This window comes from Chanodichthys erythropterus, chromosome 9, assembly GCF_024489055.1.
Source record: "Chanodichthys erythropterus isolate Z2021 chromosome 9, ASM2448905v1, whole genome shotgun sequence".
Lineage (NCBI taxonomy): Eukaryota > Metazoa > Chordata > Actinopteri > Cypriniformes > Xenocyprididae > Chanodichthys > Chanodichthys erythropterus.
Genome location: NC_090229.1, coordinates 25,854,166 through 25,872,355, shown reverse-complemented (window position 1 = coordinate 25,872,355; position 18,190 = coordinate 25,854,166). Strand labels below are relative to the sequence as shown.

General features: G+C 34.5%; 2 protein-coding genes across 2 annotated transcripts; both read left to right on the top strand.

The window, feature by feature from the left end:
- Nucleotides 1-2,388: 2,388 nt before the first annotated feature.
- On the top strand, nt 2,389-13,626 carry si:ch211-170d8.8 (early activation antigen CD69). Its single transcript, XM_067395169.1, has 7 exons — nt 2,389-2,454; nt 2,686-2,776; nt 7,847-7,924; nt 8,012-8,098; nt 8,253-8,392; nt 12,268-12,380; nt 12,534-13,626. The coding sequence occupies exons 2-7, from the start codon at nt 2,707-2,709 to the stop codon at nt 12,688-12,690; spliced, it is 645 nt and encodes a 214-aa protein (XP_067251270.1). The 5' UTR covers nt 2,389-2,454; nt 2,686-2,706; the 3' UTR covers nt 12,691-13,626.
- On the top strand, nt 13,046-18,185 carry asgrl1 (asialoglycoprotein receptor-like 1). Its single transcript, XM_067393818.1, is given in 10 exon segments — nt 13,046-13,078; nt 13,833-13,895; nt 13,897-13,909; nt 14,398-14,481; nt 15,951-16,034; nt 16,169-16,261; nt 16,395-16,433; nt 16,964-17,103; nt 17,191-17,303; nt 17,654-18,185. Coding segments are annotated over 10 exon segments (828 nt in total). The 3' UTR covers nt 17,820-18,185.
- The last annotated feature ends 5 nt before the right edge of the window (nt 18,186-18,190 follow it).

Genomic DNA, 18,190 nt, shown 5'->3' with positions numbered 1-18,190 from the left:
GCTGGAGCAATTTGCAATGGAAGAATGGGCTAAAATCCCTACTCTAAGAACTACTCTAAGAGGTTGTTGTCAGTTGTGGCTCAGAAACGGTACACTATTGACTATTAATGACAAGGGGGCTATTAATTTTGGACGTTTCATTTTTGCCCTTTCTTGTTTCAACTCACTATTTCAATTAAATATCCTAATCCAACTTAGTGGACATTTTGTCTTTGTTATTTTGGAAACAAATACACTATAAAACACTTGTTGTTAATGGTCATTTCCATGGAGAAATCAAGAGTTTTGTATAATTTCATAAGGGGGGCTAATAATTTTGGCCTCAACTATATATATATATATATATATATATATATATATATATATATATATATATATATATATATATATATATATATAATATATATATAATTATAATATTTTTATTTTTTTAAGAAATTGAGCAATGGTTTCTCTAGATAAGACCCTTATTCCTGGTCTGGTATCGTTTAAAGGCCTTTGAAGCTGCATTGAAACTTTAATTTTGACCTTCAACTGTTTGGAGGCCATTGAAGTCCACTATAAGGAGAATAATCCTGGAATGTTTTCATCAAAAACCTTAATTTCTTTTCGACTGAAGAAAGAAGGACATGAATATCTTGGATGACATGGGGGTGAGTAAATTATCAGGAAATTTGAATTTGAAAGTGAACTAATCCTTTTAGGAAATGTACACAACAACTGTTACAGATCCCTTGTTTCCCTGGACTCCATTTCCCAGAATCCTCCTGTTCTCCTCACCTGCACACACTTCCCTCGTCAGCTCCTCATCATCACAGATCACCTGCACCTGGACTCTATTGTCAGCACTCCCCATATATTTCACTCACTCCCTTCACTCCTGGTCCGTTCTCTGTTTTGTTAATGTGTATGTCTGGCGTTCCTTACCTTTGTTTATTAAAAAGCATCTATTATTGTGGAAATCCGTATCTGCCTCATCTCTGCACCAGCATACCGTAACAACAACAAGATGCTAAATTGGTTCATTCACGAACAAGTATCGCTTGCTTTGAGTCTCTTTCTGACTCAAAACATTGACTCATTAAGTAAAATGGGAAGCCAGAAGTTGAAAGCCTATTGGTCATGTGAAACAAAAGTGGAAGAAGAGATAGGTCATATCAACTATATGACTAATGTCGTCTGAACATACAGAACAGAATAAAATAACAGTAAAAGCTAAAAGAGAAAGAGTAAGATATTAATTTACATTTCAATTATACAAATTAAAGTAATTACAAATTGAGGTTTTTCTTCTTCTTTTCTAGAGGATGATGTAGTGTTAAGATACATTTTAAATTCTTAAAAAAAAAAAAAAAAAGAAAGAAAATTTACATTTATGGATATAAAATTTGCAAAGAAAATAAATTAAATTTATAACAAGGCAAGCTTTGTTTTTAGGGTCAGAATCAAAGTGTCCAAAAATGTAAAAGTTAGATATATCTTGTTGGATATTATCTTTAATAAATGTTTTAATATTTTTCCATAATTGTTCATGACCAAAATAAATGATAGTTTCTGTGTAAACTTGGCAAAATGAATATCATGTATCAATATTGGTTTTATATTTATCATAAAATATTTAACAGGATAAAATGTTATTTTGCTATTATTACTTTTACTTTATTGGTGAGAAAATATTTTTGTTGTAAAGACCAAATCTTTTTCTACTTTAAATTTTGAAATAAATTATTCCAGTAAAAGATTGCAGGAGATATCGAGATAATATCATCAAGAAACAGGGATCTAACTTCTATCTTCTTTTTTCCCCTTCTTCTTCTTTTCTGAAAGACATATTTTATTGGGGTACGTGTCTACTGGCTCAGGGGGAAAAATGTTTATAAATTACGATTCACTCATAACGAAGATTCTGCATTCCCTGACGTAAATATAATGACTTATAAAGGCAGCAAAAGAATAGTGCTGAAATTTTTGAGTTTTTAGGCTTTGGATCTGTGAATGAAAAGATGCATTTGAATCGCTCTTGTCACGAGTCAGACAATTAGCGCGTGTCCTGTACACACGAATCAACAGTAACTATTCAGTGGTAATTCAAGTATTACATGGCATAATAACATATAAGATTACCACTGGAAACATTTTAGGTCTATGTCATTCTATGTCATTATGTCACGCTTTTATTTTAGTCGTAGACAAGTTTACCTTTAAAAAGCCAACGGGCATGTGAATAGCTCGTGCACAGTTGTTTTTCTGACTTGCCACTACGATATTTATATTTTATAGCTATTTGTCACGCATTTCTGGCAACTGCGATGTTCTTGGCAGAAATCCCAGAGCTTTGGTTTGGCTGGGAGGAGAGGACCAGCCCCTCTGCGTCATCCTGCCATTCCACAGAATCTTCACTTTCCATGTTGTGCCATGGAAAACTCTATGTGTTGCAAGGAAACAAGTTGATCAGTAAGTTGACGTTTCTTAAAGTTTATTTACGCACTGAATAGTCAACAACTGTTTTCTCATTGTTTGTGTTTGTGCTTGCTTATAACAGTTGCATCTTTTGTACTGAATTTAATGTTGCACCGATTTATCGCGATGTAATTGAACTTATTGTATTTCAGAGAACGTTGTGAAGTGGCATTTTCTTTCCTTATCAGATAATCACTTGATTTATACTTTTATCCTTACATTCAGGCTATAGGCTGACCTCAAGGAATGCAGGCCAACAAACTCTCAGATGATGTGGAGGGAAATCCTGACAGGGTGGATCCCTTCTACCAGCAAGGCAAGTCATATCATTGTAGCTTATTATAGCAGAGACAGTGGCTATGGGCGTTGGCTGCTCATACACTGGGTTAGGGTTTTAAGGCCACCAGGTAGGGGTTATCTATGAACTGATAAAAACAGGTCATCTGTGCCCATGTGTCAGGCATTTATAAATTGCATAACATATTAACTGTCCCAGTAGAGGGACATAGGCACACTTTTCTATTGCCTTTTTTCCCCCAACACATATTTTAGTAACCATTTGAAAACTTTTGTAAGCTTAAACGCTCAAAATTCATCCTGTGGAAAGGGTTTTAAAATTGTGCGTACTGTCAAAATAGTTCCTTTAAGCAGGCTCAATGTTTGGAACACAAATTAGTTCGACATTTAGAGTCCGATTATTTTGTAAAATATATATTTTTGTACAAAATAAAAATGATTAGCTCAGTACATTTGCTTTATAGTAAACTTAATCTTCTATAACTTTCTCACACTTTCATTTTTTTTAAGTGAATTGATTTCACTTCTGCAATAGTCTACTGCGTGTCCTTCTTTAAATGAATATTTCACCCAAAAATAAAAATTATCCCATAATTTACTCACCCTCAAGCCATTCTATATGACTTTTTTCTTTCAGACAAACACAATTGTAGTCATATCCTTGCTCTTCCCAGCTTTATAATGGCATTGCATAGAGCTCCAAAAAGATCATTCATCCATCATAAAGATATCAACACGACTCCAGTGGGTTAATAAATGCCTTCTGAAGTTAAGCAATGGGTTTTTGTAAGAAAAATATGCATATTTAAAACTTTATAAGCTATAATCTCTGACACTGACATATGATTTAGGCATAGCGTAAGCTTAGGTGAGAACTGACGAATGCGGAAGCACAAGGATAGAGCAAAATAAAATGCCGGTCACGAATGAGAATTTGAAAACGAGAAGTTTTAAAGAAAAATGTTAGAGGATTTTGATATAAGAGAAGAGAAGCTAATATGTCATGCGTAGGGTTAGAGGTCACCTTTCTGCCAGTGATTATAGTTTATAAAGTTTTAAATATGAATATTTTTCCTCTTCGCTTCAGTGGAACCCACTGTATGGGGTCAGATTCCCGCCAATTGTATTGCAGTCACGGATCAAAAAATAATAAACGTGAATCACAAATTTAAAAACACATGTAAAAATATATAGCACAAACTTAAAAAAATAATGCAAAATGATCGGAATGGCAAAGAACATGGTCACGGATCAAAATATAATAAGCGTAAATCGAAAAATCAAAAGCACATTTAAAAAAATAACAAGCATGAATCAAAACTTTAAACACATTAAAAATGATATTGCACAAATCTTAAACTTGTGTTTATGCGTTCTTAAAAGTTGTTTTCCTTGCTTTTATTACTCTTTTCTTTCTGCTCTCTTTACATTTTCTGCTTATATTTTACTCTTTTGTGCGCTTGTGCAGTTTTTCTCTTTGCTCTTCTTTCTACGTTCTGCTCTTGCTTTTCCAAATGTTGCAGTTCAAGTTTCATGTAAATTAGGCTGGGCTTAAGCGCCACCATTGGTCCACTAGTTCTAGATGGACAGCTCCTCCTCTAGCCAATCAATCGAAGGGAGGGAGATGACATCACTTCAATGCGACTCATGGCTACTGATGCTCACACTCATACAGGAGAAGATAACCATCACAGCTGGCAATTTCCGAGCTGTGGTAAACTCTTTCTGTTGCAGGACACTGTTATAATGTATATATATACATTATAACATATGTACATATGTACCTTCATACATATGTACCTGCAACTCGACCTGTCACCGGTATATAGGCTACTTCTACCTGGACAATCTTTTATTGTTAAATTTACCATCCTAACGACAACCTGTCACAGTTGTGCCTGTCTGACGATCTATCATTGTTATATTAATCTTTAATGCACCTACAACTGGACTTGGCACCGTGAAACGCAGCGTCCACCATGCAGCAGCCTCACAACATCACTCTTATGTGTGCCTGGCTCGTCTATACCTGTTATGTTACTGTTAGATATTTTTAGTATTCATACAATAATATTAATAATAATATGCTTGCTTGTTGTCTCTTTTATTCCTGTCTTTTGCACAAGAGAATATAACATATGAAACCTACCTTACTAGGCTAATATATTTGCTCGTGAATTACATTTAAAGTAAGATATGCCATGGCAATTGTTTAGATCAGTAGTTCCCAAACTGGGGTACGTGAGGTGACAGAGGGGGTAACGTTACGCGAACAAAATGCATAATTTTGCCATTCATTTAATTCTTCTCTACATTAAAATAACATTAAAACTGATCATGTATTTTCTAACAGGTACAATATGCCATATGACATCCAATCAAAATACCACATCTTTTGCGGTCAAATCTGACAGTCCATTTCCACATGCAGCGCACATATGGGTGCAAATAGCCTACAGTATAGGTTGCGTGGGGAGTCTGCAGCCTGAGCAAAACGCGCAACATACTGCCATTCTGTACCTGCAGATTTAGCACTTACTAGCACGAAGAACAATAGCCTGGCACAAAACGGGCTTAAATATCAATTTAAGATTCGAGCTCTTGATACAAAACATAGCCTACCTTTTGTGAGTTCTTGTTTTTAATGTTGATAATATTATATGAGCAAGAATGCAAATCCAAATATCCACACAACAGTTCAACAAACAAAGGGGTAATATTAAGTGTTATTCTTCACAGTATTGTCAGTATTTGCTCTATTTTGCAACGAAAACAACAGCAGGATTACAACACAGCAGTGCTTCGAGAACGAATCTGCAACTTTGAATGAATTGTTCGTGAAAGTCATGATTCATTCATAAATACAGCCACTTGCTTCTTTGAATGAATGACTCGATGACTCAGGCATTAAGACAGTGACTTACCGCCATCTACTGGCGGTTTTAGTATTTAAAATAATCACTTTTCACGTTTTTAGCATTGCATATTTCTCTATTGAACATTTTTTAATTTAAAACATTATTATTGTTGTAAAGGTATTCATAAAGATCAAAAACTGCACTAGAAAGTCAATTTAGGGGGCAAATATTGTCCCTTAATGGAAAATTTACAATCTAAGTGGAAGAGAGGGGGTACGCAGAAGGATGGTAAGTGTCTCAGGGGGTACTCCACTCTGAAAAGTTTGGGAACCACTGGTTTAGATCATTGTATGTTGCTCGTAATAGTAAACTGTGCATATTTTGTCATGTATTGTTTTCCTGTAAACAGATTTATAGATTTTGTCTTCCATGTGCAGTATGTCATTGACACGGGTGTTGGTTTATGAATTTGATCACATTTTAACACTGAGATTATAAAATTATAAAGTTAAGCAATAGCCTTCACATCAGTGTTTTCCCCAATATTAGAGCAATTGCAAATGTTTATTGAGCTGTTGTATAAATCAATATAGCTATAAGTTAATTTTGAATGTGTTTTTGCACTATTTTAATAAAAGGAGTATCAAACAAAGTCACAGCAGAACAGCTTCGCTCGTCTCTGAGCAACACAGCAGTGTTTCATTAATGAATTCCTGATTTGAACGAGAAGTTTGAATGAACTCTCCGCCACCTACATATCTGTATCTGTAATTTTGTTTTTATTTAAAACATTAATCATATAGTATTGTGCAATTATGTAGTTATGTAATTAAACACAATAAATGTGTGAATAAATCAGTGCATATCAAATCCACCTGGTTTCTGTAACTATCTTCTCTGTAACACTATCGTAGTCAATGCAGAGATGATACATTCAGTCTTACAATTAATTTACCTATGATCGTTTAACAACAATTAAGAAATATATTAGCTACAGTAGCCTTAGCATATTAGCACCATGAGCCAAGTAATATTTTAACACCAAATACCATATATTATGAACATAAAGATTAACAATCATAAGTAGACTGCACAATAAAAAGAGGAATTATTTGTCCATAGTTCAGATAACTTTACAGATTGAAAGTCCTTGTAAAGTTTCAGATTAAACTGTTATCTTCTCCTGTATGAGTGTGAGCATCAGTATGAGTCGCATTGAAGTGATGTCATCTCCCTCCCTTCGATTGATTGGCTAGAGCAGGAGCTGTCAATCTAGAACTAGTGGACCAATGGTGGCGCTTAAGCCCAGCCTAATTTACATGAAACTCGAACTGCAACATTTGGAAAAGCAAGAGCAGAACGTAGAAAGAAGAGCAAAGAGAAAAACTGCACAAGCGCACAAAAGAGTAAAATATAAGCAGAAAATGTAAAGAGAGCAGAAAGAAAAGAGTAATAAAAGCAAGGAAAACAACTTTTAAGAACGCATAAACACAAGTTTAAGATTTGTGCAATATCATTTTTAATGTGTTTAAAGTTTTGATTCATGCTTGTTATGTTTTTTAAATGTGCTTTTAATTTTTCGATTTACGTTTATTATATTTTGATCCGTGACCATGTTCTTTGCCATTCCGATCATTTTGCATTATTTTTTTTTAAGTTTGTGCTATATATTTTTACATGTGTTATACATGTGGTATTATTTTTTGATCCGTGACCGCAATACTATTGGCGGGAATCTGATCCCATACCACTGGAGTCATATGGATTACTTTTATGATTGATGGGTGTGCTTTTTTGGAGCTTCAAAAACTCTTGATAATACTCAATGCCATTAAAAAGATGGGAAGAGACAGGATATTATTCAATATAACTCTGATTGTGTTCAGCTGAAAGAAGAAAGTCTTAAACACCCAAGATGGCTTGAGGTTGACTAAATTATGGGATCATTTTTATTTTTGAGTGAGCTATTCCTTTAAAAAGACACCAACCTTAGGTCTGCATTCTGAAGCAATCATGAATTACAGCCATTTAAGTTCAGATCTTTGCTCAAAAAGGGAGGTGACTAAATGACAAGTTAAAGTAAAATATGGTGGTATCTGGAACTGTTTTGCAGGCTTTATGTCAGCTCATTTGATATATAGTGCTTGCTTAAGATATGCCTAATTTAAAGTCTGTTCTAAGCGATTTACTTTTGGCATTTAAAGTCTTTTTACTGTTATGTCCCCATTCAGGCAAAGTGGCTTGTGTCATGTTCACCGTTCTCCTCCTCCTTTCATTCTTGGTAATAGGAATCGTAACGGGTGTCAACTGTAAGTCAGACTTATAATAATGTCAATTGTATCTGAGCAAGTTTTTATGTGTTAATAATAAATAACTGTAACTGTTTTTAATTTAAGTCAAGAACAATTCACAAGAAGATCAGACCAGAGGTCTTCTTTCTGATGATATTACGCCTATCCCGTTTCAGTACAAAGGTGATAGAGGTAGGAAATGTGGCATTTAAAGACAATAAAATAGCAATAAAATTATTATAACATGAATGGATGTCAATAAAATCACAGCTCTAATTTTATAATTATAAACACATTGGTATTCAAGTGTTGTCTGTAGTCATGTGTTTTGTTCTCTTAAATACAGGGCGCTGCTCGGATGGTTGGGTTTCATATAAGAACACCTGTTATTTGTTAGTGAATGTTTATGAGACATGGGAATTATCACAGTCTTTTTGCCACAACCATGGTGCGCACTTGATGGTTGTGAACAGCGAGGAGGAGCTGGTAAGGATGAACATTGAGATATTGGTGTTTCTTCAGTCTATGTCTATGTGTGTGTGTGTGTGTGTGTGTGTGTGTATCTATGTATATATATGTATATATATATATATATATATATATATATATATATATATATATATATATATATATATATGAACATTGAGATATTGGTGTTTCTTCAGTCTATGTGTGTGTGTGTGTATATATAATATAAAATATATATAATATATGTATATGTATCTATGTGTATATATATGTATGTATACACACACACACACACACACACACACACACACACACACACACACACACACACACACACACACACACACACACACACGCACACACATATATATACCGTACAGTCCAAAAGTTTGGAACTACTAAGATTTTTAATGTTTTTAACATTTTCGTCTGCGCACCAAGGCTACATTTATTTAATTAAAAATACAGCAAAAAACAGTAATATTGTGAAATATTATTACAATTTAAAATAACTGTGTACTATTTAAATATATTTGACAAAGTAATTTATTCCTGTGATCAAAGCTGAATTTTCAGCATCGTTACTCCAGTCTTCAGTGTCACATGATCCTTCAGAAATCATTCTAATATGCTGATCTGCTGCTCAAGAAACATTTAATGTGTACAATTGTACAAAATATTTGTGTACAATATCTTTTTTCAGGATTATTTGATGAATAGAAAGTTCAAAAGAACAGTGTTTATCTGAAATCTAATCTTTTGTAACATTATAAATGTCTTTACTGCTACTTTTGATTGATTTAATGCATCCTTGCTGAATAAAAGTATTCATTTCTTTAATTTCTTTTCAAAAAAATAAAAATAAAATTTCTTACTGACCCCAAACTTTTGAACGGTGTGTATAATGCTACAGAAGCTTTGTATTTCAGATAAATGCTGTTCTTTTGAACTTTCTATTCATCAAGGAATCATGAAAAAAAAAGTACACAACTGTTTTCAACATTGATAATAATCATAAATGTTTATTGAGCAGCAAATCAGCATATTAGAATGATTTCTGAAGGATCATGTGACACTGAAGACTGGAGTAATGATGTTGAAAATTCAGCTTTGATCACAGGAATAAATGACTTTGTCAAATATATTTAAATAGTACACAGTTATTTTAAATTGTAATAATATTTCACAATATTACTGTTTTTTTACTGTATTTTTTTAATTAAATAAATGTAGCCTTGGTGAGCAGACGAAACTTTTTTTAAAAACATAAAAAATCTTAGTGGTTCCAAACTTTTGGACTGTACTGTAATATATATATATATATATATATATATATATATATATATATATATATATATATATATATATATATATATATATATATATATATATATATATATGATGTTGAAAACAGTTGTGCAGAAATATATATATATATATATATATATATGATGTTGAAAACATCTGCACAACTGTTTTCAACATTGATAATAATAAGAAATGTTAAAATCAGCATATTAGAATGATTTCTGAAGGGTCATGTGACACTGCTTCACCATCACAGGAATAAATTACTTTAAAATATATTAAAATAGAAAACCGTTGATTTAAATTGTAATAATACACCGCTCAAAAAAATTAAAGGAACACTTCAAAACACATCAGATCTCAATGGGGAAAAAATATCCTGCTGGATATGGATGAAGTAATTTGTTAGGAATGAAAGGATGCCACATCGTTTGATGGAAATGAAAATTATCAACCTACAGAGGACTGAACTAGTCCATTTTGCTGAAATTTCATTGCAGCAACTCAAAATGGTACTCAGTAGTTTGTATGGCCCCCAAGTGCTTGTATGCATGTCTGACAACATCGAGGCATGCTCCTAATGAGACGATGGATGATGTCCTGGCGTATTTCCTCCCAGATCTGGACCAGGGCATCACTGAGCTCATAGACAGTCTGAGGTGCAACCTGGCGGCGTCAGATGCACCGAAACATAACGTCCCAGAGGTGTTCTATTGGATTTAGGTCAGGTGAGCGCAGGGGCCATTCAATGGTATCAATTTTTTCATCCTCCAGAAACTGCCTGCATACTCTCGCCACATGAGGTCGGGCATTGTCGTGCACCAGGAGGAACCCAGGATGCACTGCACCAGTGTAGGTTCTGACAATGGGTCCAAGGATTTCATCCCGATACCTAATGGCAGTCAGGGTGCCATTGTCTAGCCTGTAGAGGTCTGTGCGTACCTCCATGGATTTGCCTCCCTAGATCATCGCTGACCCACCACCAAACTGGTCATGCTGAATGATGTTACAGGCAGTATAACATTCTCCACAGCTTCTCCAGACCATTTCACGCCTGTGCTCAGGGTAAACCTGCTCTGATCTGAAAAGTACAGGGCACCAGTGGCGGACCTGCCAATTCTGGTGTTCAATGGCAAATGCCATTTGAGCTCCACTGTGAGCACAGGGCCCACTAGGGGACGTCGGGCCCTCAGGCTACCCTCATGAAGTGTGCTTCTGATTTTTGGTCAGAGACATTCACACCAGTGGCCTGCTGGAGGTCATTTTGTAGGGCTCTGGCAGTGCTCCTTCTGTTCCTCCTTGCACAAAGGAGCAGATACCGGTCCTGCTGATGGGTTAAGGACCTTCTATGGCCTTCTCCAGCTCTCCTAGAGTAACTGTCTCCTGGAATCTCCTCCATACTCTTGAGACAGTGCTGGGAGACACAGCAAACCTTCTGCCAATGGCACATATTGATGTGCCATCCTGGAGGAGTTGGACTGCATGTGCAACCTCTGTAGGGTCCAGTATCGCCTCATGCTACCAGTAGTGACACTGACCAATGCCAAATGCGAAACTACTGAAAAAGTCAGAAAAGATGAGTAGGGAAAAAAACGCACAGTATCCGTCCACCTGTTTTGGTGGTCGTCTCATTGTTCCCTATCTAGTGCACCTGTTGTTAATTTCATTAACACCAACAGCTGAAACTGATTAACAACCCCCTCTGCTACTTAACTGACCAGATCAATATCCCAGGAGTTTGACTGACTTGATGCTATTCTGATTAAAAAGTGTTCTTTTCATTTTTTTGAGCGTTGTATTTTACAATATTACTGTGTTTACCGTATTTTTTAATCAAACCGACCAACTTTTGAATGGTAGTGTATTTCTGAAAGCATTATATAGTAATAAATCAGAGGTGTATAATTAAGTAGTAATGGGAAACTGAGTCTTTCTGAAGCGTTTGAGGCTTTCATCAAATTGTGCCGAAAAATGGTTCATTACTCGAAGCTTTTAACACAGTGCGCATTAGTGACATCTGGTGGTCAGACTTGTTTTCTTCACCATATCTAAATCATTGCGGAGCAGATCTACGGTTTGAAAAATCACGAAAGTCCGTGACATACGGAATCAGTGTTGTCTTGAATCTGTTTTAATCTAATCTGATGTAATCTCATCTAAATTAATTTGTGACAATGAGACCACAACTCGTGTCATGTGTAACCTGCATGGTCAACAGATTCACATATTTGATTAGTAATATAAAATATACAATGATGTGATCATAACTGACATGAGTAGTTAAAAAAATATTTTAGGTGAGCTGTTTAACCCTTATGTTCTGGTCGGGTTCTCTGAGTCCCCAGCAATAAAACATGATTAAATGCATTTTCCTTTATGTAGGCTATCAGTGAAGCGCCAATGTTTTCAAACCAGCTGTCTCGACTTTCCGATACTGCATCAATCACGTGGTATTGTCATTTCGATACAAGCATCGGTACAGTGTGCGATACAATAGTGCTTTGAAAACTCTGTCGGAGCATCAAAGCCCCGGTATCAACTGTCCCATCACTATAATTAAGGCACATTGCTGACTCTTTTTTTAGGAGTTCATTTCAAGAGTTGTCCAGAAGCAGACTGACTACTGGATAGGCCTCAAGAGAGACAAAATGGGCAAATGGTCCTGGGTTAATGGAGACGATTATCATTCAGCTCCATAGTAAGAGAGCATTGACTTCCATGCATTTGAAACACGTGTTTTATGTCATCTGTGATTGCTTTTAAAAATCATTAGGAAACAGCAGCCTCACAATATGTACAACAAGATCAATACGCCATCTTTTGAATTCATTGTGGTTTGTGTTCTTTTCAGTTTGTGGGATGAAAATCAACCTTCTCATGGTGGTATGGAGTCCTGCGTCCACTTAAAAGGAACTGACTCAGTGCGTCGCAAGCTGTTGCATGATGCTGACTGTCACAGTGAACGCTATCACATTTGTGAACGCAAACTAGAGAAAGGCATGTGGTAGGAAACTTTGCCCTTATGCCAGCTGCATTAGCCTGTTCTCCTAAAATCCTGCTATGGACACACACCTTCTTTTTTTGACCACTGTACTTGTCTGACTTGTGCAAATTCGATGTACTTTTGCTATTCACAAGGCACGTGTTTTACAGTGTTGCAGTATAAAGTGTTGTTATATGAACACAGCCAATTTGACTGTTCAGCTAAATTTTGCTAGTTAAAATTGTTATATTTAAATGTTTTTTTTTTTTTTTTTTTTTTTTTTTTTTAAGTGTATACTGTATAAAGTATCTGACAAAGGCAGGATTAAGGTCACAGTTAACAAAGCCAACAATCAATCTAAGATTAGAATTTAAATGATTATGACCTCTGGTGGTGAGCTGGATGAACTGCAGGTGAAGACATGACAATGGAGTATCTATTTCAATAAATCAAAGCCTGACTACTCTAAAAGAGACACTTTCTTTAATTAAACACATCTTAGAAAAAAGGTTCAGGGGGTTCAATATAAAACCTTATGGTTCTTGCCTCAATTTTAAAGAACACTTTATACCAAAAAAAATTCTATGTAAGGATAAATTGTGTAATACTTTCATGTTGAATTCATGTTTTTTGTAGGATAAAGTCTGCTTATGCATTTAATTCATAAGATGTTATTCAAAAACAAACAAACAAAACATTATTAATTACAATTAAATCCATAAAAAGATTGTATGGGAACCCCTAAAAGGTTCTAGATATGAAGCAGTCTTTACTCCAGTCTTCAGTGTCACATGATCTTTTATCAATGTTAAAAACAGTTAAACCTTTTTGTGGAAACCATGCTACATTTTTTTTCAGGAATCTTTGATGAACATAAAGTTCAAAAGAACAGGATTTATTTGAAATTGAAAGCTTTTGTAACATTATAAATGACTTTACTGTCCTTTTTTATCAATGTATTGCATTCTTCCTGAATAAAAGTATTAATTTAATGTAAAAAGCATCGCATTTATGATTACTTTTTTGATTTAATCAGTAATTTCTTAACTCCATATTTTGTCATATTTCTCACATGTGAGGATGCAAATGTTATGAAAAGTCCAACAGGATGTTAGGGCTGTCAATTGCGCTATCGGAAATGGTTTAGGAGTTGTTGCGTAAGGACAGAATGACAGAAAAACAGCCATCAGGACACTGACCGCAGCAGAGGAGCGAGATTCGACAGAAAGACCTTACTTTAAACAGTAAGATTCACTGCATTTGACAGTTTTTTTTTTTTAATTATTATTTGTATTTTTCACATAAAATCATATTGTCTTCAGTGTATGAAACTTCACGGTAAAATCTTAATTTGTTGGCAATTAGTATGTTTTACAGTTTTCATGTTGTTTTAAGAATATGTTTGATGTCTCCAAATTGGGTTTTGTGTATATCAGAGATTTATTATCATAAATTATGGTTAAAATACACAAGTCCCTTCATTCTGCTGCATTTTTGAACTAGTATGTGGACAGACATTTGCTCTTCTCCATGTTTGTGATGGATGAAGTTCAGATAGAGTTTGTCAGTCTAGAGGTTAATATTCAACTGCTTTGTTGCATGACCTTGTGCTTAGTACATGTAGTCTTTATTTAGACCAATATTTATATGGTGGGACAAAAGTCATTAAATAAGAGAAATACATTTCAGTTCAGTTTTAATTATTTGATGTGAATCCTGCTTTATTCTTCAGACATGGAGTCCATATCGTATGACCGGTTTACCACACCTGAGGCAGAAATTAATCACACTGGCCAGAAATTTTTACTTGAATCAGGTGAGAAAGGTGTTTTTTTTCTTTCAGTTTATGAAAGGAATGTTTACAAATTGTGCTTTGTAGAAAATATTGATCAAAATTAAGAATAAATCTATCTTGCCATCTTACTTGGAAAGAGGGTGAGATATAGTAAATCCTTGTTTACTAAATAAATATCGACACTCCATGACAACCCAGCTAACAAGGAAAGTTCTCAGAACTTTGGCTAAGGTTCTGGCCAGTGTTGGGGGCAACGCATTAAAAGTAACTTGGGTTATGTAATTAGATTACTTTTTAAAGTAACTAGTAATGCATTACTTTTTCAATTTACAACAAAATATCTAAGTTACTTTTTCACATTTATTGACTGACAGCTGTCCTGTCCCCATGTTGAGAGAAATAAAGTGTAGAGATGTTGTGTGCGCTGTGTGAACATGGTTATTGTAGACTAACATACTAACATACATTTACTCCTCTCACTTGCACGAAAACATTCAGTATTCCTTAAAAAGTGAAATGCAACCTCAGAATTGTACACGAACCTGTAATAATTAACAATATTAAATTACACTAATGTACTTTATGTATTTAATCTTACTTTATTAACCAGTGTCTTTGCTGCTGACCTTCAATGGTCGAATTCAACCATAGAGATAAGCACAAATGACTTAAGATTATATTTAGAAATAAAGTGTTAAACTTCCTTTTTCTGTATCCTATTCTTCTTTAATCCAGAATAGCAGCACAGTTGAAAGGTTTGTGTGAGCTGCGCCCTCTACTGTACAGGTGTAAACATGCACTTCCTTCAGCCTGCGGCTTATTCATTTCACTTTTGGTGTGAAAGAGCCTTTACATTTGCCAAAAATAGAACTTTTTTTGTTGTTATTAAAAAAAATCAAACAAGCAAGCCCAGCCCAGGTTAGAAAAAAGTAACGCAAATGTAATGTAACACATTACTTTTCATAAAAAGTAACTAAGTACCACAATTAGTTACTTTTTTACGGAGTAATGCAATATTGTAGTCCATTACTTTTAAAAGTAACTTTCCCCAACACTGGATCTGGCAAGATTCTCTTAGTTATTTCATACAGTAACATTAATAAAATGTACATTTAAAGCTATGTGGTCTTTCATGTTAGCACAAAAACATTATTTATACATCGTTCATAGAACGTTCTTCTGAATCATATAAATTGGATGTTTTTTAAATGTTACAATTTACTATTTGTTTCATATGGTTCAGAGTACATTCAAAATGATATACTTGAACATTCCCTAGGTTTTCTCTAACTTTCACTTCACATAACCAAGAAAAAACATTTTTAAAACATTTTAAAAAGTGGATGTTTTGAACGTTCCGAGAACATTCAGAAATAACATTCAGCAACGTCAGCAAAACATTCTTAGAACATATTTTTGTTAGCTGGCTGGGAATTCAGAATGTAGAATGTTCCATTTTCTGATGTTATAACTTTAATTCTTTCCTACAGGTAGACAGAACAGAAAGATGTACATAATATATGGCGTCCTCGTCCTCTATGTGTTTATACTGACACTGGCTGTAGGAATTAAAAGTATGTTGTGAGCATTTTTCTTCCATCCCCTAATTTGTTGATGTCAAATTTAGCAAAACCTGTTGGATTCCACTACATTTTTTTTTTTTTTTTAAAACACCAAAGAGTTTGATTCTCATTATGATTTTTAAAAGTCTCTCAGGTCAGCCAAGACGTCACTGATGTCAGACTTTCTGTGGAGTCCATTGTTGCCTCAATAAAAGAGGCCCCCAAAACTCTGCAAATTGGTAAATAAAGAACAATTTTTCTTTGTATGTCTTTGTAAAATGACATTTTTATATGGGTTTATGCTTACAATGCCTGTAATATTAATTTGTTGTGATTTTTTTTATCATTCTTTCATTCATAATTTTCACCCAGAAAATGCTCATTTCTCGGAGCGTGTGATGCCGGTGCGAGGTGAGGCTGCTCATGACATACAGTGGGGTACAAAAGTCAGAGACTACTTGTGAGAATTATGCTTTGCATTCATATAATTGAATAATAATAATAATAGTAATACAAAATATATCATCAGCATAACAGTTTGAGTAAAAACTGGAATTGAAAAATGTACATAAATTTCAAAATGCCTATTTGGTTTCTCATCTTGAGCTTGAGCTTCAATGGAAGAATATCTGAATCACATGATCGTTGTTACAAATGTACTAATTTTATTAGTGACCTACAAACAGAGCAGAAACATAATTCACATTATAATAACATAATTCACATTCACATGATTTTTTTTAATTTATCAAACTAAAACTCTGTTATTTCCAGGGTTAAATTAGGTCATAAATCCCAGATTTTCAACGTGGACTCAGACTTTTGGACTTTTACTCATTTGCAAAATGCTTTTTATTCCTGCTCTTTACTCATTAGCAAAATATTGATATATTGATTTAAATTATGATTTATTTTGATTATATGCATTTTTAACTGTACAGGTCCCTGCCAAGAAGACTGGGTGTTTTATAAAGATTCATGCTACTTTCAGTCTTCAGCAAAGAAGAGCTGGCAAAATGCTGAGAACAACTGTATCCAGAAAGGATCACACTTATTGGTTGTCAATGACTTGGATGAGCTTGTAAGACAAGAACACACACAGAATCATAATTATTTTTGGGAGTCTTATTGTGAGGTTATATACAAGTATGGTCTCTTTTTAAAACAGGACTTCGTATCTGCAATTTTGAAGACATCTAACAGCTACTGGATGGGGCTTGTTGAGAAAGAAGAGGGACAATGGTCCTGGGTTGATGGAACAGACTTTAGTGCTACTGAACAGTAAGAATGAATATAAAAGAATAAGAGGAGGTCAATGTGGGGGGCTAAAAGTTTTTTGGGTCAGATTTACTAACAGCTTGCGCCAGTGCAGACCCTCTTTTGGCATTAAAAAACTACTGTGGGGATTTACTAAAGACAGGCAGTGCAAAATTAACACTGAAAAGGCGTGGACTGAGTTGCTTTTGTGGCTGACCTTATTGCATATGCATATATAGGAGTTTCCCTTTCAGACCCCAAATTTATGGGAGCAGAGTATTTAAATGAATCATGCAACGCAATTTACTAATGTTTGCGCTCGACCTCCGAAGCAAAATTAGGAACTTGAATCAAACTCTTGATGTCTGTTTCAGCCACTGGGATATAGGTCAACCAGATGACTGGGATTTCCGTGTGAATGGTGAGGACTGTGGCCAGCTCCATGCTCGGATAACTGAGGAAAGAAGGAGGCTGTGGAATGATGCAGACTGTACGCTCTCTTACCCTTACATCTGTGAGAAGAAACCCAAGAGCCACTGACAAATAACAACTAACCTCAAATACTGCAAGAATCATTTGTATTTGATTGTATATACTTATGACTTAAGAGAAGATACATCTTGAAAATGAGGTTGAATTGAAGTTTTCTGCAAATAGTTTTTATTTTCTTAATTTAAGCATAACATTGTGTTAGATTTTTGCTTAACAAATTCAACAATTTACAAGTGGGGCAAGATTAATAAACATTGTCTAAGGAAATTTTGCTTCTCAAGTGAATTTATGTTTAGATGTTTTTATTAGAAAGACAAGAAAATTATTTTTCAGTGTATGCTACATTATGTAACATATTATTATTTCAAAAAAATAATATGTGACAGTCAACTAGTATCCATGCAGGATTACACTAATTT

Excerpts from the sequence above, each read along its gene's own strand:
- si:ch211-170d8.8 (XM_067395169.1), top strand. The coding sequence starts at position 2,707 with ATGCAGGCCAACAAACTCTCAGATGATGTGGAGGGAAATCCTGACAGG. Across the intron at positions 7,925-8,011 it reads AATCGTAACGGGTGTCAACT|TCAAGAACAATTCACAAGAA; the intron begins GTAAGTCAGACT and ends TTTTAATTTAAG. Across the intron at positions 8,393-12,267 it reads TGAACAGCGAGGAGGAGCTG|GAGTTCATTTCAAGAGTTGT; the intron begins GTAAGGATGAAC and ends CTCTTTTTTTAG.